Genomic DNA, 27161 nt, shown 5'->3' with positions numbered 1-27161 from the left:
TTTAAGAATCAAGTTGTTACCTATGTATAATTTCCCTTTCTTATAAAAAATCAGTTATCAATTTGAATTTAGAAAGTATTATTTGTGGAGAACAAAGCCCTTTTTGAAAATCCTATTTATTAAGCATTTTATGCTCTAAAGCTTCCCAGATAGTTATGAATGGTACTACTCATTATATACTAATACTTGTGCACAGTAATAGTTATTTACACTGGGGAAAAACTTAAGGGGAGTGTAACTAACATTACATTTTTCAGAACTGGATCCAGGATTTAAAATCTGGTCCCTTTCCTGTGCTCAGAGATACGGCCATGTCACCTTCCTGTGGTTGCCTACTAATTCATTCTCTTATTTTTCAGGTACATGCTAAAGTACATTCATACCTGAAAAATATTCACCAGTCCTCCCCAGTTTAATATTCTGCTGAATCTCATAGTGGAGTCCTATTTGGAGGTGGTTGGGCTCCCTTCCCCATCCCCCACCTCTGACACACACATACTCATGATGTGTCTACTTCTAGAAAAGACAAAAACAGGGCCTTATTGGCTTGAAAGGTACTAGGAGCTTAAAAGAGAAAAAACAACTCATCAGTATAATGAGAAAATTTGGGATCTGAGAGAGAACAGTTGTTTAGTTTCTTTTAAAAGGCAGACATGATGGCAAAAGACAAATTGATCTGTTTTAATTAAGTTAAAGCATTAGACCATTTAAGTGAATGTTCAGTTGTGCCAGGGAGTGTGTTGAATATAATGTGTTACTTAAAACTTTTAGTAACTAAAACTTCTTACCTGTTTACAAGAGGAATGTGATAGCACTGTCAACCAAATTGTTGTGAAATGAATAAAATGCATAAAAGACTTTAAAACCAACTCTCTTTTACTCATTAAAGTCTTGTGGTGCTTCATTAATTTTAATGGTATAATCTGGTTCTGATTGAAGTGCACCGGAATGTAGTTAGTGCCTCATCAGTACTGATGAGTTCCCAGTAATTCAGGCTATGATGGCAAATTACATGTCTCTGTTTACATCTACTCCATGCATGTTTGCCCATGTCTTCAGCACAGCTTTTACATTCCAGGAGCCTAGTGTCTTCTTTTTGAACCTCACCTATGTTATTTAAAATAGATTTCTATTTTCAGAGATGCTTTTATACAACTGAGTTCTGTACAAATATTTTGTGGAGATGCTAAAACAAAACATTTCTTCCCCATATCTTCAGATGCAATATACAGATAGCCTATATGAGTCCAATGCCTTTTTGAAAAGTAAGGAGTCTGATGTATATGTTAAAAAGCAAATAACAGGATCAGTTCATTGCATTTCCACTGTAGCTCTAAGATTAATAAAAGTAAAATTTTTAATTCAAGTGTAGTCTACAGTATTATATTAGCTTCAGGTGTGCAACATGATTTAGTCATCCTATACATCTCTCAGTGCTCATCATAAGTATACTCTTAATCCCATTCACCTATTTCACCTGTTCCTTCCTTACCCTACCTACTTCCCCTCTGGCAACCACAAGTTCTATATTAAACTGGTTTATTTCTTTTTTTTCTTTAATTCTATATATGAATGAAATCATGGAGCATTTGCCTTTCTGTGACTGATTTCATTTAACATTATACCCTCTAGATCCATCCATGTGGTCAAATAACAAGATTACATTCTTTTTTAATGGCTGAGTAATACTCCATTGTATATATATACCACATCTTCTTAAATCCTGCTTTTACAATTCCTTAGTTATAGCTCTCAAACTGATTTACTCATTGTCAAATATAAGTTACTCTTACAGAAAGGATAGATAATTATGGTGCTACCTCTTTAATCTTTGACCTCTCTTGTGGGCATTTTTACAGCACTAGGATAAGTGACTCAATAAACATAGGGGTACAAAGCAGGTAATCAAATGGTCTAACGCCATCCCTACCAGAGGAGCAAACAAGAGTACTGAGACATAAGTAGCAACTGGGAAGGGCTTTCTTGTGATGTAAAAGGCCTATCCACCAGATGTGACCTTCCCTTTTCTAGATTCCATGATAACCATTCGCCTTCTCTTCACATAAGTTTTGTTGTTGTTATTGTTGTTCTTTTGTTTGTTTTTTTGCAGAAAGGATAAAATATAGTTAATTTGGCTTCTTATTCTGAATCACCTGATTGTAGACTTGGAGTTCTTTGGTTTGGTCTTCCAGATGACTAGTATCCATTATGTGCAGATTTTTCTAGTTTAATTCTCAGATGACTATTTATTTACCTTTTTTTTTCTTGAGGGTGTTGAGCCTCCCTCATATATGCTTTGTATCTCAATTAAATTATAAGCCCATGTATAATTACCTACCTATATTAAATAATTTTGGTTGACCTTTGAATAGCATGGGTTTGAACTGCATGGATCCACTTACATGTGGATTTTTTTAGTAGAATATTATAAATGTATTTTCTCTTTAGGATATTCTTGACTTTTTTTTCTAACTTTATTATAAGAATACGGTATATAGTACATATAACATACAAAATCTGTGTTAATTGACTATGCTCTCTATAAGGCTTCTGGTCAACAGTAGGCTACTAGTTAAGTTTTAGGGAGTCAAAAGTTATACATAGATTTTTGACTGTGCAGGGGATCGGCTCCCCTAACCCCCACATTGTGTAAGGGTCAACTGTATTTTTTTTTTTTTCAACGTTTTTTATTTATTTTTGGGACAGAGAGAGACAGAGCATGAACGGGGGAGGGGCAGAGAGAGAGGGAGACACAGAATCGGAAACAGGCTCCAGGCTCCGAGCCATCAGCCCAGAGCCTGACGCGGGGCTCGAACTCACAGACCGCGAGATCGTGACCTGGCTGAAGTCGGACGCTTAACCGACTGCGCCACCCAGGCGCCCCGGGTCAACTGTATTTTTAATGTGGAGAGATGGTGATTACTTCATTTCTACCTTGATTATTGAATTAAATACAATAGATAGTCCATAATTTATACCAAAATTTTATTCTATTATAATTAACAACAGCTACATATCTCTTCACATTAAAAAGTTAGACTTGATTCCATTTTAAATTTTAAAAAGTAGTTACGAAGTTTTCTTGACATTCAGAAATGAATAAGAAATTTATTTCTGGGTACAAGCAAGTGAGACGTGGTCACGTTTGTGGAAGGGATAATCAGTCGTGACAGGAGAAGGAGGTACAGAGCTGCTTTTATACAAAGGGACAGGGAGAAATAGGTGTGGAATTCAGATGTCCACTTGGAGGTACTTGGAGTACCTCCTGGTACTCCCTTGTATTGTTGTAACACTGTAAAACAAGACCGATGCAAAAAGGGTGCAATTGCCAAGGCCTCAGGATTGAAGGTTTTGCTCACACAGAAGAAAAGGCCCTAACGTCAGCCAAGGTGATAGTTGAAAATGAGGAAAATTTAGAATGGATGAGGGATGCAGCTGAAGAGAAATACCAGTTGCAACAAGGGGGATTTAGTTCATACCACTAACCTGTCTTCTAAGATCTTCTGTAGGAAGTGAGATTCCTGGAAGCCACAGAGGAGCGTCTTCTAGAAGTAAGTGTATATGATACAAAGAGTAGATGGTAGTGGCCGTGAAAATGTATTACTGAGATCTTCTCTTGCAGGGGCATAATTGACTGACAGCTCCAGGTACAGCCCCTCTGGATCAATCATAATGTTCGTACTGAGGCCAGTGTTCTCATGGTCTGCTTGCAGCCCATAAATGAGCAAGGCCCATTCTTGGCTTAGGAGATGCATGACTCTTCTAACAAGTGTGAAGACCCCCATTGGCCTGCATGAAACTTTCCTGGACCTGTGTTGTAGTCTGGGACTTCCTTTTTTCTCTCTGTCTAGTGTCATGATTCAAACACATCTGCTTCTCCTGCTCCTTCCTACAAATAGCACTTTCATGTTGAATCCTGCCATGGCATCTGCTTTCCCTGCAGATCCATACACAGTTGAGATTTAAGTCCTTTGAATTCTTCCTGATACTTGGTCAGCTTGTCCTATGGAATACTGAGAAAGGAATGTTGGGTATTTGTTTATTTCCTCTATAAGTTTTGTCAGTTTGGGCTTCATGTATTTTGAAACTTACTAAATGGATACATATTTAGAATTTTTAAGTTTTCTTAGTTGATTTACATGTGTATAATTATAAAATGTCCTCCCTGTATCTTTTTATGACTTAAAACAAGGACCATTTTATTATCTTTTATGATTATTTGGGTTGCCTGGGCTTAGCTGAATGGTTTTTTTTTTTTTATGTTTTGGAGATTTATCAGTTTTTTCGCATGCATCCGTAGTTTTTTGTTGTTATTTTCACTGAGTAGGATTCAGACTATTATTAAAATCAGCATTTTTAGGGGGTGCCTGGGTGGCTAAATCAGTTAAGTGACCAACTTTAGCTCAGGTCATGATCTCATGTTTTGTGGGTTTGAGCCCCGTGTTGGGCTCTGTGCTGACAGCTCAGAGCCTGAAGCCTGCTTCAGATCCTGTTTCCTTTTTTCAGTCCCTTCCCTGCTCGCTCGCTCTCTCTCTCTCTTTCTTAAAAATAAACATTTTTAAAAAATGAGCATTTTTGCATTTTCCAGTGTCTTCAGGGTATCAGTCTCCTGACTTACTATGTTTTTAAATTTTTAATTCCAGAAGAGTTAGTATATAGTGTTACATTCATTTCAGGTATACAATACAGTATACAATTCTATACATTACTCAGTGCTCATCAAGATAAGTGTACTCTTAATCCCCTTGATGTATTTCACTCATCCCCCTCACTCACCTCCCCTCTCATAACCGTCAGTTTGTTCTCTGTAGTTAAGTCTGTGTTTTGTTTTGTTTTGTTTTCTTTGTTTTGTTTCTTAAATTGTACATAAGAGTGAAATCATGTAGGATTTATCTTTCTCTGATTTCACTTAGCATTATGCTCTCTAGACCCATCTATTTTGTTGCAAATGGCAAGCTTTCATTCTTTTTTATGTCTGAGTAATATAATGTAGTATTTGTATATCACGTCTTCTTTATCCATTCCTCTATCAGTGGACACTTGGGCTGCTTCCATAATTTGGCTATTGTAAATAATGCTGCAGTAAACAGAGAGGTGCATATGTCTTTTCAAATTAGTGTTTTTGTGTTCTTCAGATAAATAGTAGTGAATTTACTGGATCATATGGTAATTCTATTTTTAATTTTTTGAGGAGCCTCCATTCTGTATTCCACAGTGGATACACCAGTTTGCATTCCCACCAACAGTGCAACAGGGTTTCTTTTTCTCCACACCCTTACTACAGTTGTTTTTTGTGTTTTTTATGTTAGCCATTCTCAGAGGTGAGAGGTGCTACCTCATTGTGGTTTTGATTTATATTCCCTGATGATGAGGAATGATGAGCATCTTTTCATGTGTCTGTTGACCATCTGTATATCTACTTTGGAGAAATGTCTGTTCAAATGCCTATTTTTCAATTGGATTATTTGTATTTTTGTGTTGAATTGTATTAAGTTCTTTATAGATTTTGAGTGCTAAACCTTTAGCAGATACATTATTGGCAAATATCTTCTCCCATTTGGTTGTTCATCTTTTAGTTTTGCTGATTCTTTCCTTTTCTGCGCAGAAACTTCTTATTTTGATGTGGTCCCAGTAGTTTATTTTTGCTTTTGTTTCCTTTGCCTCAGAAGTGATGCCTAAAAAATGTTGCTATAGCCAATGTCAGAGAAACTGCCTGTGCTCTCTTCTAGGATTTTTATGGCTTCCGGTCTCACATTTATACCCTAAATTCTTTTTGGGCTTATTTTTGTGTATAGTGTAAGTGGTCCAGTTTCATTCTTTTGCATGTAGCTGTCCAGTTTTCCCAACACCATTTGTTGAAGAGACTTTTTCCCAGTGCATACTCTTGCCTCCTTAGTCAAAGAATAATCGACCTTATAATTGTGGGTTTATTTCTGGGTTCTGTGTTCTATGCTATTGATCTGTGTGTCTTTTTTTGTGCCAGTACCATGCTATTTTGATTACTGCAGCTTTATAGTTTATCTTGAAATCTGAGTTTGTAATGCCTCCAGTTTTATTATTCTTTTTCAAGATTGCTTTGGCCATTTGGGGTTTTTTGTGGTTCCATACAAATTTTAGGATTATACCAGCTCTGTGAAAAATGCTGTTGGTATTTTGATAAGGATAGAATGAAATCTGTAGATTGCTTTGGATAGTATAGATACTTTAGCAATATTCTTCCGATCCATGAGCATAGACTATCTTTCTATTTGTTTGTGTCATCTTCAATTTCTTTCATCAGTGACTTAAGAGTTTTCAGAGTATAGGTCTTTGACCTCCTTGGTTAAGTTGATTCCTAGGTATTTTATTATTGGGGGAGGGACAATTGTAAATGGGATTGTTTTCTTAATTTCTCTTTCTGCTGCGTCATTATTAGGGTATAGAAATGCAGTGGATTTCTGTCTTTTGATTTTGTATCCTGCAACCTTATTGAATTCGTAGTAGTTTTTTCATGGAGTAATTAGAGTTTTCTATGTATAGTATCATGTCATCTGTGAATAGTGACAGTTTGACTTCTTCCCTTCTAATTGGATGTTTTATTTCTTTTCCTTGACTGATTGCTGTGGCTAGGATTTCCAGTACTTATTGAATAAAAGTGGTGAGAGTGGACATTTGGTCTTGTTCCTGATCATAAGGGGAAAACTCTGAGTTTCAAAAGGGATGAAAGACCTAAATGTGAGATGTGAAACCATAAAAATCCTAGAGGAGAATACAGGCAATAAAGTCTGATGTTGGCTGTAGCAACTTCCTACTAGATACATCTCTGGAGGCAAGGGAACAAAAGCAAAAATGAACTATTGGCACTTAAGATGAAAAACTTAAAAGGCAATCTTTGGAATGGGAGAAGATACTTGCAAATTGTATATTTGATAAAGAGATAGTATCCAAAATGTACAAAAACTTATAAAATTCAACACCCCAAAAACAATCCAGTTAAAAAAAGGACAGAAGACATGAATAGACATTCCTCCAAATAAGACATACAGATGGCTAATGGATAAATGAAAAGATGCTCAACATCACTCACCATCAGGGAAATGTCAATCAAACGTAAAATGAGATATCCCCTCATACCTGTCAGAATGGCTAAAATTAACAGCTCAGGAAGTAACATGTTGATGAGGATGCAGAGAAAGGGGAACCCTTTTACACTGCTGGTGGGAATGCAAACTAGTAAAGTCACTCTGGAAAACAGTATGGAGGTTCCTCACAAAGTTAAAAGAACTATCGTATGATCTAGCAATTGCCCTACTAGGTATTTACCCAAAGGATACAAAAATACTGATTTGAAGTGATATATGCACCCCAATGTTGATAGCAGCATTATCAATAATAGTCAAACTATGGACAAAGCCCAAGTATCCATCAGCTGATGAATGGATAAAGAAGTTGAGGTATATTGGGGCACCCGGGTAGCTCAGTTGGTTAAGCATCTTACTCTTGGTTTTGGCTCAGGTCATGATCTTATGGTTCATGAGCTCAAGCTCAACATCAGGCTCCATGCTGGCAGTGCAAAGCCTGCTTGTGATTCTCTTTGCTCCTCTCTCTAGCCCCTCCCCCACTTGCTTTTTCCATCTTTCTCAAACTTAAAGCTGTTATATGTATACTGTATATATATGTGTACATACATATGTAATATTGTATGAAATATTACTCAGCCATCAAAAGAATGAAATATTGACGTTTGCAATGATGTGGATGGAGCTAGAGAATATCATACTAAGCAAAATAGGTCCTTCAAAAACAAATACCATAAGATTTCAGTCACATGTGGAATTTAAGATATAAAACAGATGAACATGCAGGGGAAAAAGAGAGGCAAACCATAAAACAGACTCTTAACTATAGAGAATAAACTGAGGATTGCTGGAGGAGAGGTGGGCAGGGGGGTGGGTTAAATGGGTGGTAGATATTTAAGGAGAGCACTTGTGATGAGTACTGGATGTTGTAAGTAAGTGATGGATCACTAAATTCTACACCTGAAACTAATATTGCAGTGTATGTTAACTAAATGGAATTTAAATAAAAACCTGAAAAAGAAAAAAATAAAAGTATGGAAAAAATTTGCCCTCAGTCATATAGTCAATTAGTGGCAGAGCCTGAATTTAAAGCAAATCTTTTGACCTCAAAACAACGTCTTGTGGCTGCCTCCAAAACATGTTCTTGGGTGACTTTTGGCCTGAGAGAGAATAACCAATTCCCTTTGAGCCAACATACTTATGATGATGATGTGGCAGCACAGAAGTCAAGGAGAAGGACAACATTTCTCTTCCCCACGGAAGAGGGCCAGAATGATTTCTCAGCTGCCAAAGTTTATTCTTTCTGCATTCTGCTTCAGATACAAAGATCGTTTCAAATTAAAAAGGTCCTGTGATTCAGAACAATATTCTGTGCACATCATTGCTTCATGAATGTTGATTGAACTAGACCTTAGGAAATGGGAACTGCTGGCATGCTATGACTACTTTGGCTGAAATATGACATTCAACTAGAATTTTAATAGTTACAAGTCTCTTTATCTCTTTCAGGAGACTCATATAAAACATCTTTTATTTGCACTATAATTTTGCCAATGTGCTTGTTTTGTGTGCCAGAAGTATAACTTAGCACAACTTCTGCAAACAGGATTATATCTATCAAATATTTGGCAATGCTTGAGGAGAAAGAATGTTCTCCTATCTAATTAAGATGCTGTTACATGATCTGAAAATTGTCTGAGGAGCAGTCAGGGAAGGATATTTAATGAATATGGAGATTTCAACAAAAATTGAGATGCCAGATTGAGCATTAGGAATTCATTGTAGACATGGTTATTAAATGCATGTCTTTAGATATGAATATCTTCTTCTTAAAAAGGAAAGTTGCAGATGAATAATTCCTGGAAATACAATAAAGGTCAAATAGCCTTATAAATCAAGAATTTCAAATGTAGGTAAGATAATTAAAGTCTGTGGGCAAACTAATATTCAATGCAAATGTGGTTTTGATATTGATGAGTAGAATTAGTGGCAAAGGTGACAAATGAATTCAGTAAAAATACAACAAAAAGGAAGAGATACTCACCATACATTCTGTGCTGTTAATTCTTCCTGTTAATTATGCTGTTGAGGATGATGTAATACAGATTTCAGAAATTTGTTTTTTTTCCCCTGTGACTATGTTTCCATTACTGTACCTTTCATGTTATTGTTTTTTTTTTTTTTAATTTTATAACGGGAAGTTTGTAAGTCTTGATCCACATCACTTATGCAGTGATTCCACACGCACATTCTCACCTCTCCTCTGGCAAACAATAGTTTCTTTTCTGTATTTATGGATCTGTTAGTTTTTTATTCTTTTGTGTTTGTCATTCCACAAATAAGTGAAATCATGTGGTATTTGCTTGTTCTCTAACTTACTTCACTTAGCAAAATACTCTCTAGGTGCATCCATGCTGTTGCAAAGGGCAAGATCTCATTCTTTTTTATGGTTGAGTAATATTCTGTTGTATGCATAGATGAGCTCTTCTTAATCTGTTCAACTTCTCAGTGGACACTTACACTGTTGCTACATCATGTCTCTTGTAAATATTGCTGCAGTAAACATAGGGGTGAATATATCTTTTCAAATTTGTGTTTTTGTTTTTTTTTTGGGTAAATAGCCAGTAGTGGAATTCTTAGATTTTATGGTGTTTACATTTTTAATGTTTTCAGGAACCTCCATAGTTTTCCACAGTGGCTATACCCATTTACATTGCTACCAACAGTGCACAAGGGCTCCTTTTCTTCCACATCCTCACCAACACTTGTCATTTCTTGTCTTTGTGATTCTGGTCATTATGACAGGTATGAGGTGCTATCTCATTATGATTTTGGTTTGCATTTCCTTGATGATAGTGATGTGGAGCATATTTTCATGTATCTGGCCATTTGTATGTCTTCTTGGGACAAAATATCTATTCAGGTGCTCTGCCCATCTTTTCATGTGATGATTTGTTGTTTCTTTAATTGTGTGAGTATTTTGCTATTTTGGAAATGAACCCCTTATTGGAAATACCACTTGTACATATTCTCTCCCATTTGGTAGGTTGTCTTTTTGTTCTATTGGTGGTTTCCTTTACTCTGTAAAAGCTTGTTATTTTGTGGTGGTCCCAATGGCTTATTACTGCTTTTGTTTTACTTGCCTGAGGAGACCTATCCATAGATCTACTGCTGAGGCCAATGTCCAAGGATTTACTGCCTAGATTTTCTCTTAGGAGTTTTATGGTTCCATGCCTCACATTTGGGTCTTTAACCCATCTTGAGTTTATTTTTGCATATGGCATAATAAAGTGGTACAGTTTCATTCTTTTGCATCTAGCAGTCCAATTTTCCCAGCACTATTTATTGACTGTCTTTCCCCCATTATATACTCTTGTCTCCTTTGCCTGTACATTTACTGATCACAGGATCATGGATTCATTTCTGAGCATTCTGTCTTGTTCCATGGACCTATGTGTCTCTTTTTCTCCTGGCATCATAGTGTTATGATGATTATAGCCTTGCAGTACATCTTGAAATCTGCAACTGTGATACCTCCAGCTTTGTTTTTCTCTCTCACGGCTGCCTTGGATGTTCAAGGTCTTTGTTGGCTTCGTGGAAATTTGGAGATTATTCATTCTAGTTTGGTGGAAAATACTAGTAGTGTTTTGATAGGTATTGCATTGAATCTGTAGGTTGTTTGAGCAGCACATACATTCCAATGATATTCATTCTTCCAATTCATGAGCATGTTATATCTTTCCATTTGTGTAATCTTCAAATTTCTTTGCTTAGTATCTTCCAGTTCTCAGAGTATAGATCTTTCACCTCCTTGGTTAAATTTATTCCGGTGTGTGTTCTTTTTGGGTGCAATTGTAAAAGGGATCGTTCTTAATTTCTCTCTCTGCTATTTCATTATTGGTGTGTAGAAATGCAACTGATTTCTGTATATTAATTTTGTATTCTGCAACTTTACTGATTTCACATATTCTGATACTTTCTTCCTGTTTTTTTTTTTTTTTGATGGGAACTTTTGGGTTTTGTATGTATAGTATCATATCATCTGCAAGTAGTGACAGTTTTACCTGTTCATTACCACTTTAGATGCCTTTTATTTCTTTCCTTGTCTGACTGCTGTGGCTAGGATGTCCAGTACTCTGGTGAATAAAAGTAGTGAGTGGACATGCTCATCGTGTTCCTAATCTTAGAGGAAAAACTTTCCATTTTTCACCTATTAAGTAGTATGCAGTTAGCTGTGAGTTGTTCATATAAGGCCTTTATTATATTGATGTCTGTTTCTCCTGAACCCACTCTGGTGAGAATTTGTATCATGAATGGATAGTATATTTTGTCAGATGCTTCTTCCACATCTATTGAGATGATTATATGGTTTTTATCCTTCCTCTTATTAATGTGGTATATCTCATTGATTTGTGGATATTGAATCACTGTGCATCCCAGAAATAAATCCCACTTGATCATGATGAATGATCCTTTTCATGTATTGTTGAATTTAATTTGCTCATGTTTGTCCAGGGAATTTTGCCTGTATTCATCATGGATGTTGGCCTGTGGTTTTTCTATCTTCTTTGTGTCTTTGGTGTTGGTATCAGGCTAATGCTGATGTTGTGGAATGAATTTCACTTTTCCTTCCTCTTTGGGTTTTGGGAATAGTTTGAGAAGAATAGGTATTAACTCTTCTGTAAATGTTGTGGTGTAGGTTTAGATCACAAGGTTGCTTCCTTTTTATATCAGTATCCCTATATTTTTATGCCAGTGCTTGCTTTTCAGCTCTTAGTCCAAAAAAAAAAAAAAAAAAGCAAGAAAAGGAATAATGTTGGCATATGCCCCTGTTGTTGGGTCTCTTCAACTCCTGTATGCTTATGTTTCTCTTTAGCTATATGTATTTGCCTTCATCTACCTATTTTCATGTAAGTCCTTTCAGAAGAGGGATGTTGATGTCTGTTGGTTTGCCCAAAGGACGGTTTAAGGGATATTCAGAGATCAGTTATCATAATAATACAATATTGGTTCTTAAGTTATTACGCCTTCTTCTACAAACCCCTTACATTGTACATGCAATGTGATGAGCACTTCTAAATGCACTTCCCAATGATCACTGTTCTGCTCCCAGCAGCTCTATGAGGTGTTCATAACCATTGTGCTCATTTTATACAAAGGAAACTGAGGAACATGGAAACTAAATCATTTGATGTCATATGGTGGGAAAGTTGGGACTTAGGCCTAGTCAGTCTGGCTATAGAGTCAACATGCTTGGCCAGGATACCTGTGTTCTCTTCCCTTTATCTTTCTGTCCCTAGAATGCTCAGTACTACGTGAAGTTCTGATCTCTTATCTGTCTACAGGCCTTGGTTGGCAGAACAGCCCTCTACCCCATCCCATTCAGGGTACTTAACATAATATCCTCAATTATATTGGGTCCAGTTTCCTTGTCTAAATTTTTACCACATACCAATTTGCCATTCATAAATTAATGTGGTGCTTGTAAGCACTAGCATGAGCACATTGTTTTTTTACTCTAGCATCTGCAGTGTCACCTACAGAATGTAGAATTTGATCTCATTCCTGTCATTGAAGTTAACAATTTTTAATGTTGTGGTACAATTTCTTAACTTGCTACCGAGTTCTCAACTCTTCTGTCATGCCACTTCATGTTTCTGACATCACTTCATGAATGTAAAAGCATAACAAGATTTGAAATGAGGCCATTCAGGCTTAGGGAATAATCCTCAATTTGGATTTGGTGACCTCAATCTTCCCTACTATTTTTACCCTTCTTCCACCTCAGGACCAACCAAAGGAAGCCATATATGCTTTTCAAACCAGTTCTGTTGGATACCCCATTTCCGTGTATTCTGCCTTCAGTTTCTCCAGTGCCTACAACCCCAATCAGGGTATATCTGAAACTTTCCCATATTTGTCACCAGAATGCTTTTATATGCTTATCTTGAATTTGTCAGCAACTTAGTGGTCGTGGCTGACTCCTTTTCTGTAGCCATCCCTAAGTAACCTCTGTTTGTCTTCATTTGTGTAGTTATAATTATTTCCACACTCTCAAGAAAATGAATTTCTTCTTGTTCTAGTTGCCAGAAACATGATTGGGAAATGAGGAATTAATCTACCAATGTTGTCCATAAAGTTTTGTTACAGTGCTGATATTGTAGCATCTAGATGAATGGAGGGTTTTTAGCTTGGTGTGTAAGTGGTCTTAGAAATATGTTTTATCAGGGGCGCCTGGGTGGCTCAGTCGGTTGAGCGTCTGACTTCAGCTCAGGTCACGATCTTGCAGTCCGTGAGTTCGAGCCCCGCGTCAGGCTCTGGGCTGATGGCCCAGAGCCTGGAGCCTGCTTCTGAATCTGTGAATCCCTCTCTCTCTGCCCCTCCCCCGTTCATGCTCTGTCTCTCTCTGTCTCAAAAATAAATAAATGTTAAAAAAAAAAATTAAAAAAAAAAGAAATATGTTTTATCAGTGACTTAAAACATTTTTGCCTGCTGCTACTTGTAATTTCATGCATTTGCCTTTCTTAGGATTTTAAAAAATCGGGGAAACTAAACATATTAAGGAGAGTTTTATTGTAAAGATAGGACATACAGTGTTACATTTTTGCAAGTCTATAAAAACTCTCAGAGTAAAATATCTTCATGTCTGTCATACCAGCAGACAGATTATTTACAGTTTGGAAAAGAGAAAGTTCACTTTCTGCCAAACTGAGGCAGAGGCGGTGGGACCTTAATATCTTGGCCTCTCTCCAACTTCTTTTCACAATCCACCAGATAGTTGACTCCATCGATGACTATCTGAACAAGCTCAACCTTTGATAGTGAAAAAGACAAATGATTAATTTGCATAGAAGACACATGCAAGGCATTAATTAATAAGAACAATACTGGGACAAATAAAAAGTGCCATGTTAGATGGACTTGAGAGAAATAATCAGAAAGAAGAAATTGTTACTAAGTGTTGTAGAGGAGGGATATCTGATGGTCATTGCCAGAGATGGAAGAGCAGAGATATTACAGGGCTACTCAGTCTTTTTTTTTTATTATTATTATTTCAAAGATGGAGTTACTACATTTGAGAACTCTTTAAATATATGAAAACCATTAATGTGCCTCTCAAACCCTTTTTTCCCCATCAGTCTCTGCTATGAGTTTATCTAAAAGTAAAATTACACTGACACCTTGTTTTGTTCTTTGACCTGGATCTCTCAAGACCTGCAGCTAAGCTGAGCACTCAGTAATCTTAGTTCAGATATTATTTACACAGTGGATAGCTCTCTGAAAAATTGTTTAAAATCAAATGTTTGGCAATTAAATCATGTTTTCACTGTATCAAGTAAGTTTGCTTTTTTTGAAAAATTTTTTTCAATGTTTATTTTTGAGAGAGACAGAGACAGAATGCGAGTGGATTAGGGGCAGAGAGAGAGAGAGAGAGACACAGAATCTGAAGCAGGCCAGGCTCCAAGTTGTCAGCACAGAACCCTACACAGGGCTTGAACTCATGAGCTGTGAGATCATGACCTGAGCCGAAGTCAGACACTCAACTGACTGAGCCACCCAGGTGCCCCAAGATAAGTTTGCTTCTTAAAGGAAAGTTTGTAAGTTATATTATGATAAACTTTTAAAAATTCCTGGTTTTTATAAATTTTTGTTTTGAGAGAGAGTGTATGTGTGTGTGAGCAGGGGAAGGGCAGAGAGGGAGACAGAGGACTGGAAGCAGGCTCTGCGCTGACAGCAGCAAGTCCTATGTGGGGCTCAAACTCGCAAATGGTAAGATCATGACCTGAACTGAAGTTGGATCCTTAACCTAGTCGACTAATCAATTCCTGCTTTAAAACAAAGTTAGAACTTTGATTCACAAATACTAGTTTTTATTAAATTCGAGCACATCTACCTACGAATTTCTTTTTCCTGTGATCCTCTACCTAATCAATTGTACTGTTCCTAAAGAAATGCAAACTCTGGGGCGCCTGGGTGGCTCAGTTGGTTGAGCCTTCGACTTTGGCTCAGGTCATGATCTCACGTCCGTGAGTTCGAGCCCCGAGTCGGGCTCTGTGCTGACAGCTCGGAACCTGGAGCCTGCTTCTGCTTCTGCTTCTGTGTCTCCCTCTCTCTCTGCCCCTCCCCCATTCATGCTCTGTCTCTGTCTCAAAAATAAACATTAAAAAAAATTTTTTTAAAGAAATGAAAACTCTGATAGTATGCAATTACTTAATTCCAGACAGCATTAAAATGCTTGATAAGAACTCAAGAATGAACAGCAAGGATGGAAGGGATTATTGTTACAGCTGAACATACCTTAGGTAGGATTGACTGTAGTCCCTTCCCCACTCCTTTTCATGTATAAGGAAACTGAGCCCCAAAAGAGGATTCAGTCAGAAAACTAGTCATTGAAACACATATTTTTTTTTTTTTTTTTTTACTTATCTCATTGACCTATCTTGGTGTTTTTGAGGGTTTGTAATGAGATGATTCTCTTGTTGACTGCCACGAGGACTCCATCTTGATACAAATCTTCTTTGGTCTTAAGGTCCCTTCATCTTTAACCTAGGAATTCTTTTCTTAAAATTATATCCTAACTAATAATCAGAGTTGTGATTAGAGTTATGTATAGATATGGTTATAGAATTATGTATAGATATGGTCAAATAAAATATCAAAAAATCAGATTAAAAAGATAATGGAGTGTCTTTACTGTCACTAAAAATGTTTTTAAATACTTATTATAAGAAAATGCTCATGATGGAATAGTTACAGTAACAAATATATGACTAAATTTTGTTTTTAAAAGAGGTGTTTGAATAACTACAAAAAAAAATAGAAGGTATGCTTTGTGCTTGGAGAGCCCCAGGGCAGCCCCAACACAGAGTGCCTTGGGAGCCCCAGCCCATCCCAGCCACAGCTGCAGCCATCCAGTCACCAGGCACACACACAGTCTACATATGGGAAAACTATACGTAAGACCATTCTTTCAAATTTAGAAGTAGCTGTTCCACCCAATTCAGAGAAATAAAAAGTCAAAAAAATTGGGAGACAGAAGAATATAGTCCAAACAAAAGTACAAGATAAAACCTCAGAAAACTGAACTAAATGAAACAGATAACCAATCAACCTGATCAAGAGTTCAAAATAATGATAAAGATGCTCACTAGACTGGAGAGGAGCGTAGATGAACTCAACTTCAAGAAAGAGAAAATCTAAAGAAGAACCAGAATTGAAGAATGCAATAAATAAAAAATATATTAGGTGGAATCAACAGATTAGAGGATACAGAAGAACAGATAAGCAGTCTGGAAGACAGGGTATTAGCACCAGAGCTGAACAGCAAAAAAAAAAAAAAAAAAAGAATTTTAAAAAATAAGGATAGGTTAAAGGATGTCTTGAACATTATCAAGCAAAGAAACATTTGCATTATAGTGGTTCCAGAAGGATGAGAGAAAGAAAAGGTGCAGAAAATTTTTAAGAAATAATAGCTGAAAACTTTCTTAGCTTGGGGAATGAAACAGCCATCCAGGTTCAGAAACCATAGTTCCCATTAAGATGAACCATAGATAGTTTCCATTAAGATGGACGTCCATACCACAACCATGATGCATGATGCATAACCAGAGATACAACCTGTTATGTATAAGGGAAACCCCATAAGGCTTTCAACCGATTTTTCAGCAGAAACTTTGCAGGCCAAAAGAGTATGGCATTAATATATTCAAAGTATGACAGGAAAACATCTCCAACAAGAAATACTTTATCCAGCAAGGTTATCATTCAGATTTGAAGAGAGAGTGTTTCCCAAACAAAAGTTAAAGGATTTCATCACCACTAAACTGGCCTTATAAGAAATGTTCAAAGGATTTCTTAAAGGGTAAAAGGCAATAATTACAAGAAAATTAGGAAGGAAAAAATGTTATGAATTAAAGCAAACATGGAATAAATGCAGTAGAGCAGTCACTTATAAAGCAGGTATGAAAGTTTTATGACAAAAGTAACAAAATCAATTATATATTTAAAAAACTAAGGGGATACACAAAATAAAATGTTTTATGTCTATGTTACATTAACACGAAGGGGGCAGTATAAATTAAGTTCTTTTAGAATGTGTTCGAACTTCTGTGGCCATCAATTTAATAGTCTCCTATGTACTTAGAATGTTACATAGGAACTTCATGGTAACCACAAACCAGAAACCTGTAAGAGATAGATGGACACACACACACACACACACAAGAAAGTCATCAATCTTGAGGAAAGAGCAAGAGAAGAAGAAAGGAACAGGTAAGAACTACCAAACTACCAGAAAATAGTTGACAAAATGGCAGTAAGTACATATCTATCAATAATTACTTTGATTGGAGCATTTATACCACTTAAAGGACAGTAGGTGGTGGAATGGATAAAAAACAAGACTCCCTTCAGACCTAAAGACACACACAAAATAAAAGTGAAAGGGCAAAAAAAAAAAAAAGACATTCCATATAAATGGAAGCCAAAAATAAAAAATAAAAACAAACAAAAAAAAAACAACCAGGCAGTGATACTTCCATCAGATAAAACAGACTTTGAAACAAAGACTAGAGACAAAGGACATTATGTAATGTTCTAAGGATCAGTCCAACAGGATATACCAACTGTAAATATTTGTGCACCAAACATCACCATTCCTAAATAAAGTGAGTATTAGCAGACATAAATGTAGACATTGATGATAATGCAATAATAAGGGACTTTAACACCCCACTCAGATCCATGGACAGATCATCCAGGCATAAAATCAATAAGGAAATAGTGGCTTTGAACAATATATCAGACCAGATGGACCCATTCCATCCAAAACCAGAATACACATTCTTTTCAAGTGCACATAGAACATTCTCCAGGATAGATAACACGTTAGGCCACGAAACAAGTCTCTGTAAATTTAAAAAGACTGAAATCCTATCAAGCACCTCTTCAAACCACAACAGTATGAAACTAGAAATCAGTTACAAGAAAACTAGAAAAAACACAAGTGCAGGTTAAACAACATGCTATTAAACAACCAATGTTTCTCAACAAAGAAATTGAGGAAATTAAAAAATATATGAATACAAGTGAAAATGAAAACTCTGGGTCAAAAATCTCAGACTGCTTTCACTGTGTCCCAAAGAGGGAAGTTTATAGCAATACAAATCTAACTTCAAGTAATATAAAAAATATCAAGTAAATGATCTAACCTTATATGTAAGGGAAGAACAACAAACAAAACCCAAAGTGAGTAGAAGGAAGAAAATCATAAAGGAAAAAGAGACTTAAAAACAAGGAAAAAAAATTTAAAAAGCAATGAAACCAAGAACTACCTCCTTAAAGATTTAAAAATTGATAAATCATAAGCCAGAATCATCAAAGAAAAATAGAGGATCCAAATAAAATCAGAAATCAAAAAGAAGTAACAACTGACACCACAGAAATACAAAGGATTTTACGAGACTACTATGAAAAATTATATGCCAACAAATTGGATAACTTTGAAGAAGTAGATAAATTCCTAAAAACATATAATCTTCCAAAAGTGAACCATGAAGAAATAAAAAATTTGAACAGACTAATTACTAGTAACAAACTTGAGCAGGTAACCAAAAACTGTCAAAATTCCTGGACCAGATGGGTTCACAGGCAAACTCTACCAAACATTTAAAGAAGAGTCTATACCAAAAAACAGAAGAGGAAGAAAACCATCACAATACATTCTATGAGGCCAGCATTACCCTTACACCAAAACCAGACGAAATCACTACAAGAAACCTACAGGCCAGTATCACTAATGAACATAGATGCAAAGATACTCAACAAAATACTAGCAAACCACATTCAACAGTACATTCAAAAGACGATTCACCATGATCAAGTGGGATTTATTCTAGGGATGCAAGATTGGATAAATATCCATAAGTCAACCTGATATATAACACATTATAATGGTATATAACACATTAATAAAATGAGGATAAACACCCTAAGCAAACCAAAGCATCTAACAAAATACCATATCCATTCACAATAAAAACTCACCAAAGTGAGTTCAGGGAGAACAGACCTCAACATAATAAAGGCCCTATATGACAAACCCACAGAAAAACATCCTCTTCATACTCAGTGGTGAAAAAACAGAGTTCTTCCTCAAAGATCAGGAAAAAGACAAGGATGCCTACTTGAAGTACTTTTATTTAACATAATACTGTACTGCACCTAGTCACAGAAATCAGACAAGAAAAAAAAATCCAAATTGGTAAGGAAGAAGTAAAGCTGGCACTACTTGCTTGCAGATGGCATAGTACTGTACACAGGAAACCATAGAAACTCCATCATAAAACTACTAGATTAAGTGAATTCAGTAAAGTTGCCCAATATAATATTAATATACAGAAATCTTGTATTTTATACAATAACAAAGTAGCAGAAAGAAATTAAGAGAACAATGCCACTTAAAATTGCACCAGAAAGAATATAATATCAGGAATAAATCTAACCAAGGAGGTGAAAGACCTATCCTCTGCAAACTAGAAGACACTGATGAAATTTGAAGATTACACAAAAGGAAAGGTATGCCATGCACATGGACTGGAAGAATGAGTATCATTGGAATTTCCATACTGCCCAAATCACACTGTATATAGATCAATGGAATCCCTACCAAAGCCCCACTAGAATTTCCCACTAAATGAGAATAAATAATCTACAAGTTTCCATGAGGGCAAAAAAGACCTTGAACAGCCAAGGCAGCCTTGAGAGAGAAGAACAAAGCTGCAGGTATCACAATTGCAAATTTCAAGATGTACTGCAAAGCTATAGTCATCATAACAGTATGGTGCCAGCATAAAAAGAGACACATAGATTCATGGAACAAGACCAAAGTGCTCAGAAATGAAGAGGATGTGGAAAAATGGGAACCCTCTTGCACTGTTGATGGGAATGCAAACTGGTGCAGCTGCTCTGGAAAACAGTGTGGAGGTTCCTCAAAAAATTAAAAATAGATCTACCCTATGACCCAGCAATAGCACTTCTAGGAATTTACCCAAGGGATACAGGAGTGCTGATGCATAGGGGCACTTGTACCCCAATGTTTACAGCAGCACTCTCAACAATAGCCAAATTATGGAAAGAGCCTAAATGTCCATCAACTGATGAATGGATAAAGATGTGGTTTATATATACAATGAAATAGTACTTGGCAGTGAGAAGAATGAAATCTGGCCATTTGCAGCAACATGGATGGACCTGGAGAGTATTATGCTAAGTGAAATAAGTCAGGCAGAGAAACACAGATACCATATGTTTTCACTCATATGTGGATCCTGAAAAACTCAACAGAAGACCATGGGGGAGAGGCAGGGGGAAAAAAAAAGTTACAGAGAGGGAAGGAGGCAAACCGTAAGAGACTCTTAAAAACTGAGAACTGAGGGTTGATGGGGAGTGGGGGAGAAGGGAAAGTGGGTGATGGGCATTGAGGAGGGCACCTGTTGGGATGAACACTGGGTATTGTATGGAAACCAATTTAACAATAAATTTTATATATAACTACTAGATTTACTACAGTAAATCTAAAGACAAAGGAGACAAGAGTATACAACGGGGAAAGATCGTCAATAAAGGGTGCTGGAGAAATTTGCTGGATGCAAAAGAATGAAACTGTACCACTTTATTACACCATATGCAAAGATAAACTCAAGATGGATTAAAGACCCAAATGTGACGGATGGAAACATAAAACTCCTAAGAGAAAACCTAAGCAATAAATCCTTGGACACTGGCCTCAGCAATAGATCCATGGATAGGTCTCCTCTGGCAGATAAAACAAAAGCAGTAACAAACTTCTGAGACTATGCTAAAATAATGAAACAACAAATCAGATTAAAAGATGGGCAGAGCACCTGAATAGACATTTTCCCCAGCATGACATACAGGTGGCACCCAGACACATGAAAAGATGCTCCACATCACAAGTAGCAGGGACATGCAAATGGAAACCAAAACGACACAATCATACGGTATATCTGTCAGAATAGCCAGCATCATGAAGACAAGAAATGACAAATGTTGTTGAGGATTTCAGAGGAAAAGAAGCCCTCATGCACTGTTGGTGGCACTGTAAACTGGTGCAGCCACTGTAGAAAATAGTTTGGAGGTTCCTTATAACATTAAAAATGGAAACACACACACACAAAAGAAAGGGAAGGAAGGAAGGAGGGAGGGAAGGAAGGAAGGAAGGAAGGAAGGAAGGAAGGAAGGAAAAAGAAAAGAAGACGGGGCGCCTGGGTGGCTCAGTGGGTTAAGCATCCGACTTCGGCTCAGGTCACGATCTCATGGTCCTTGAGTTCGAGCCCCGCGTCAGGCTCTGTGCTGACAGCTCAGAGCCTGGAGCCTGCTTCGGATTCTGTGTCTCCCTCTCTCTCTCTGCTCCTCCCCCGTTCATGCTCTGTCTCTCTCTGTCTCAAAAATAAACATTTAAAAAAAGAAAAGAAGAGAAAAAAAACACCAGGGGCACCTCGGTTGAGCATCTGACTTCAGCTCAGGTGATGATCTCACAGTTCATGGGTTCAAGCCGCTGTCAGGCTTTGCACTGACAGTGCAGGGCCTGCTTCAGACCCTGTCTGTCTGTCTGTCTGTCTCTCTCTCTCTCTCCCCACCTCTCCCCCACTTGCGTTCTTTCTCTCTCAAAAATAATCATTAAAAAAAATAGAAACACCACATGATCCAGTAATTCCATTACTGGTATTTACCCAAAGAAAACAAAAAACACTAATTTGAAAAATTATATCCACCCCTACATTTTTTGCAGGATTATTTACAATAGCCAAGATATGGAGGCAACCTAAGTGTCCATTGATAGATGAACAGAGAAAGATGTGATATATGTATATATACATATGCACATACATACAATAGAGTATTACTCAGCCATAAGAAAGACTGAGATCTTGCCATCTGTGACAATATGGATGGACCCAGAGGGCATTATAAGTGAAAAAATCAGAGGAAGACAAATATATCATTTTACTTATATGTGTAATCTAAAATCACACACACACACACACACACACCAGAAATAGGCCCATAAATACAGAGAACTAGTGGTTGCCAGAGGCAAAATGGGTGAAGGGAAGTGGGAGGTATAGGCTTCCAATTATAGAATGAGTAAGTGACAGGATGAAAGAGAATATAGTGTTATTATAATAGCACTTTATGCTGACAGATGATATCTACATTTGTGGTGAGGATAGCATAGCACAAGGAGTTGTCAAATAAGATGTACACCTGAAACTAATGCAACATTGTGTGTTAACTATACTTCAATAATAATAAAAAACCCAAAATGACCAGATTCCACAATACTCAGGAAAAAAGTGAAGTTCAATGGATGCAGCAAAAGAAAAATGAGGTCCAGACTCATCTGGAGCAAGGTGATTTACCTGATACATTAAGGAGAATCACGGTTTTCCTAAATAACAGCTGTAAACTCATGAATAAATTTGTTCATATGAATAAAAGTATACAAAAAATAAATTTTACATAAAACCATCATTTAAAAAATGGAAGACAATACAGAATAATGTTCACAATGGTTTTCTTAGTGTTAAGTTAAATAAGTAGTGTTATTTTAAAATGTTTTTGGCATTTTTCTAGCTTTTATAATGGTCACCTATTAACTTACAGACTTAAAAAAATGTTTCTAGGTGGTGACTGCCTTGCTTTCCAGTAATAAAAATCTAGTTAATATTAGAAGCAGATAGGCCTAGGCTCCAGATCTTCTTTATTCACTACACTATACATTATTCAGTAAATTTCAGAAGCTGTATTTATTTATAGCTCCTTCTTCCTCAAGTACTTTACCAGAGTGGGAGCACATAAGGTGATTTGTTTTGAGTGTTTCCTCCTTCCCTTTTCTCAGTTTTTTGGTAGGGATACCAATAGGCAATGAAATATTTGAAAGCTGGCAAGGAAGAAGAAAGAGCATCAATAATGCAAAGATTTAATAACCAGCCAATAAGTTATTAAGATTTGTATGTTATAAGAGGAAGAGACTTTTAAATTAATAATGGGCATAATACGTTCAATAGGACTATATCCAGATAAATTGGTATGACTTACGGGGATCAGGATTTAGCTGCATGTTATCTAAGTGTGTTCTTTATGCTTCGTCTCCTGTATCACTCCCGGCCTACCTACAGTTTATGAATGCTGTTCATCCTATGTATACACAGAATCTTACTTTATGAGCACAATCTTGTATGTACCTAGTGTATACATTATTTGCCATCTTTAGCCCCCAAAAATAAAATTTTAGAAACTATCAAGGATATAAAAATGCAGCATGTGGCCTTCACCAAAGTAAGTTCAGAATCAAAAGAAAATTCCACTATTTTACCACCCTCAGAGAGCATACATGTTCCGTGATATGACAGTGGTAAAATACCACCATCCTTTTGCATAACTGAGCTCCTAATGCTGAAAGATTGCTGGAATACCTCTCGGGTGAGGGACTGACAACAGTCCCACCGTGAACTCCTTTACTCGCCTATACATTCTCAGCTTATGCTGTGCTTACCTTTATGCAGTTACTTCCCATGTAGGAATGGTACTATGGAATGAAACACTAACAGGACTCAGGACAAGGCCCTTTAGTGAATAAGGCGAGGCTCTTTAGGCTGCTTCTCTATTCCCTTTTTCTCTTGGGCTAATACTTTTAGCTTGTGTTTGGAAAGTGAGAGAGATGTTAGTTACCTCTGATCGACCAATTCGATCTATGTTGGAAATATCATAAACATCTGCCACTGCTGCCGTGTCCACACCACCTGTGCCACGTTTCTGGAGCCTTAGGTTTTCCAGGATCTTGGAAAAGCGTGGATCCTGGGACAGGGGACAATACTGAGTGTCATAAGAAGCACAACAGATTCACCAGCATTGGCACATTCATTTAGAAAAGATGTACTGTAAGAGACAGTAACAGTATTTATTAAGCTCATACTTACTATGTGCCAGGCCACTATGCTAAAACCTTTATACCATGAAGTAGGTATTGCTTTAATTCTCATTTCACAGATGAGGAAACCAAGGCTCAAAGGAATTAACTTAATCAAAGTCACGCAGAAGGTAGCAGAGCTGTTACTAACTTCTGTATCACTTCTGACATTTGGATGCCAGCTTTGGTGAGTTGATTATTCATCTGTATAATAGTTTTCACTGTATAATTAAAATCATGAAGTTAAATCACATCAAATAACTTTCTTAACACTGGAATAATTTTCATTCTGTTTTTGGTATGAAGCTCATTTTCTTAAATTGTTTTAAAGTATGTGTTTTGCTAGTAGTATTTGCCTACCAGAATCCTTTTTCTTACTAATACACACATGGAGCTGAGGAAATAACCACTAGCTAAGTTCTTACTAGCGGAATGAACACAAGTGATGTGCACACTTCTAGGCCTAGACTTTAAATCTTTACATGGACACACATCCTCTCTCCCCTTTGCACAAGCTGGAACATGAGCCTGACTGTGACCATGCAAAGGGGACACTAAGACAGTGGTCCTCAAGGTACCGTTCCCTGACCAGCAGCATAGCATCACCTGGAAACTTATTAAAAATGCAAATATTGCATGTGAGCCAAGCTATCTGTTTTTACAAGTCTCCAGCCTTGAGTCTGCAGGGTCAAGTGTGAAAACCCCTATACCAGGAGAGACAGAGATGGAAGGAACTCCAAGGGGCTGGGCAGAGCAGCCTGCCTGCCCATCCTGACTTGTAACATGAAGGAGAATTTAAACTCTGTGTTCTTGAAGCCACATCTCTTTCTTACAGCATTTAACCTTTGGTCCTAACTGATACAAGCGTCTTTTGAAGTAAACTTAACCTTTTGTTGTTATTTTCTATTGTAGGTGCAGAAAGTAACGGTTAAGGAATGATCAGTGACCATTTCTTCCTCCACAAAGAAGGCATGCCTGAGCTTATCCTGACGGAACACAACAGGGCTATTGGCTACATGACATTACCTTGCTGAGCTTGGGGATCCTAACATGGACACCAGCCCGTAATCCTGTGCCAAGGTTTGAAGGGCAGGTCAGGATGTAGCCTAGTCGCTCATTCCACATGAATTCCCAGCCTCGCTCTTGGATTAGGCGTTCTACCTACAACAATGAACAAATGGAACTCTTAAATATCCATCTACTCACTACATCCCAAACACCAGGAAGAGACTTGTGTACTGTATGTTTGCCATGAATGAAATTTACGTAAATTTGTATTACTTCCTTAATAGAAAATGATATTACTATTATTAAAATAGTATTAAAATATTAATAGTATTTAAATACTATTTAAAATATTAAAATATTAAAATGGTCCAATCGAATTAAATTAGATGACCATGTAAAGCATTGAATACAGTATCTAGCACAAACTAAATATTCAATAAATGTCAGTTGCTGTTACTATTTTTCATGTGAGAATAGGAGAATATAGGATTTCTCAGCAGGTAAGGTTGTGGTCAGTTTACTTATGAACATAGTTACATCCTATACTGTCTCTATGCTTAGAATAGACAAGAACACTGTTAAAGAAATTGGAAAATAATTAAGATCCACAGACTTTTCCCTAAAACATGCTGGACTGGGGAGGGAAGCATAGGAACTTACTAGTAACAAAAAAACAGTCACCTATTTTTTGAAGCACTAGCCGGTAATCCTACCCCCAAAGAGTGCCATAATTCCTAGAAAATATTAGCCCCATTTTGGAATTCATCATAGTGTCTTCTTTCAAGAATGAAAATGTGATTTTATTTTAATGAATATTCAGAAATCTCTGATAACGTCTTACTTCTTTTAGTCCACGACAGAATCGTTCAAATACTCTTTTCATATTGCCTCCTTTTTCCATAGAGATTACCCTGGTATGGTCTTCCTCATTAATCCAGATGAGAAATGTCTTGTCATAATTATGCCTAATGAAGAGAGAAATATGGTGTTGCACATTAACTACATTTGTTTCAACACATGAAAATTCCCTTTACTTCTGTAGCTTGATTGCTTCATTTCACCTTCCTCATTTCCTAGAAGGCCCTAATTCTTCCACTGTGCCTGAACAAGTAATACAAAATGATGTTACCTTGACATAATGAAGAATAAGACCAACTCTAACCCTTAAAGATATATTTTTGCCCAACAAGATTATAATGGATGACAATAATTCAAATATGAATAACGTTTGGTTTTGACACTAATTCTCCTAATAAGTTCAACCAAAATCTTGTGCTGCTTAATTTTTTTTTTTTTTATCTACAGCCCAAGATGTTTGGGGTATAGAAGATTTCACATATGTTTGCTGCATAGATTCTTACTGTCCCCACACACTGAGCAAGTGCTCATGAACACTTCGCTCCTTTGGGTAGTATCATAACAACCTACCAAAGTACAGGAATCAAAGTGGACTGAGGACTGTTGGCCAAGATAAAATACGTGTATACTCGATATCCATTCTTCCTTGTAGAGTTTTGCTTAAATCCTCAATATATTTCATTTTCTGCTCTTTTGTTTTAATGTCATGAAACAGATTCTCTGTGAGGTCAAATAATAGGAAGCTAATTTTTCTTAAAAATAGTCTTTTTCTCATGCATAATTCATATAAACCAGCATACATTCTTACACATGTTAGAAACATTACAATACTTTGGTATTATACAGAGACACAATTTCTAAAGACTCTCTTCATTTAGCTCAAGCCAGGCATGCTGTCAACTGCAGGTTAGGACAAGCAGGTGATCTGAAGGAAGTCCTCTGCACACATTGCAAATGTGAAAATGCTATGTCCATACCAGATTCCCCTGGCATCTGGCCAGTCACGGGCCATCCCAGCACATGTTAATAAAGGGGATACTGGCTTATCAAATAGAAAGTGGTCCTGCAGGCCAAAAGGGACAAAGCAGAAAGGAGAAATGGATGAGATCAGACACAAGGACAAGTGCTACGCGGCCAAATTTCAACTTGGTTGAGGTCTGTCAGGCAGTGGTTCTCAGGCTTGGCTGTCCACTGGAATAATCTGGGTGCTTTGTAAAAAATACTAATACCCAGTTCCTGCCCTC

The 27161-nt window shown here is 36.9% G+C and overlaps 1 protein-coding gene and 1 long non-coding RNA gene across 3 annotated transcripts in view; one reads left to right on the top strand and one right to left on the bottom strand.

The window, feature by feature from the left end:
* LOC102950454 overlaps positions 1 to 25086 on the top strand; it is a 36920-nt gene extending 11834 nt beyond the window's left edge. The window contains exons 3-4 of one of the 2 annotated variants that reach the window (XR_006218732.1): positions 24132 to 24238; positions 24964 to 25086. This is a non-coding gene — a long non-coding RNA (uncharacterized LOC102950454). The remainder of the gene's footprint in view (positions 1 to 24131; positions 24239 to 24963) is intronic. The other variant, XR_444727.3, reaches the window with a different exon arrangement.
* The window catches only part of CKMT2 (creatine kinase, mitochondrial 2), a 36685-nt gene continuing 23133 nt past the window's right edge, over positions 13610 to 27161 (bottom strand). The window contains exons 6-10 of the mRNA XM_007079794.2: positions 26895 to 26980; positions 25901 to 26024; positions 25078 to 25212; positions 23814 to 23939; positions 13610 to 13871 (exon numbers count right to left, since the gene is read on the bottom strand). Coding sequence (XP_007079856.2) covers positions 13752 to 13871; positions 23814 to 23939; positions 25078 to 25212; positions 25901 to 26024; positions 26895 to 26980 — 591 coding nt within the window. The 3' untranslated portion in view covers positions 13610 to 13751. The remainder of the gene's footprint in view (positions 13872 to 23813; positions 23940 to 25077; positions 25213 to 25900; positions 26025 to 26894; positions 26981 to 27161) is intronic.

Source organism: Panthera tigris, chromosome A1 (genome assembly GCF_018350195.1).
Source record: "Panthera tigris isolate Pti1 chromosome A1, P.tigris_Pti1_mat1.1, whole genome shotgun sequence".
Classification (NCBI taxonomy): Eukaryota; Metazoa; Chordata; class Mammalia; order Carnivora; family Felidae; genus Panthera; species Panthera tigris.
The sequence above is the reverse complement of the archived record's forward strand: the minus strand, read 5'-3'. Positions and strand labels throughout refer to the sequence as shown.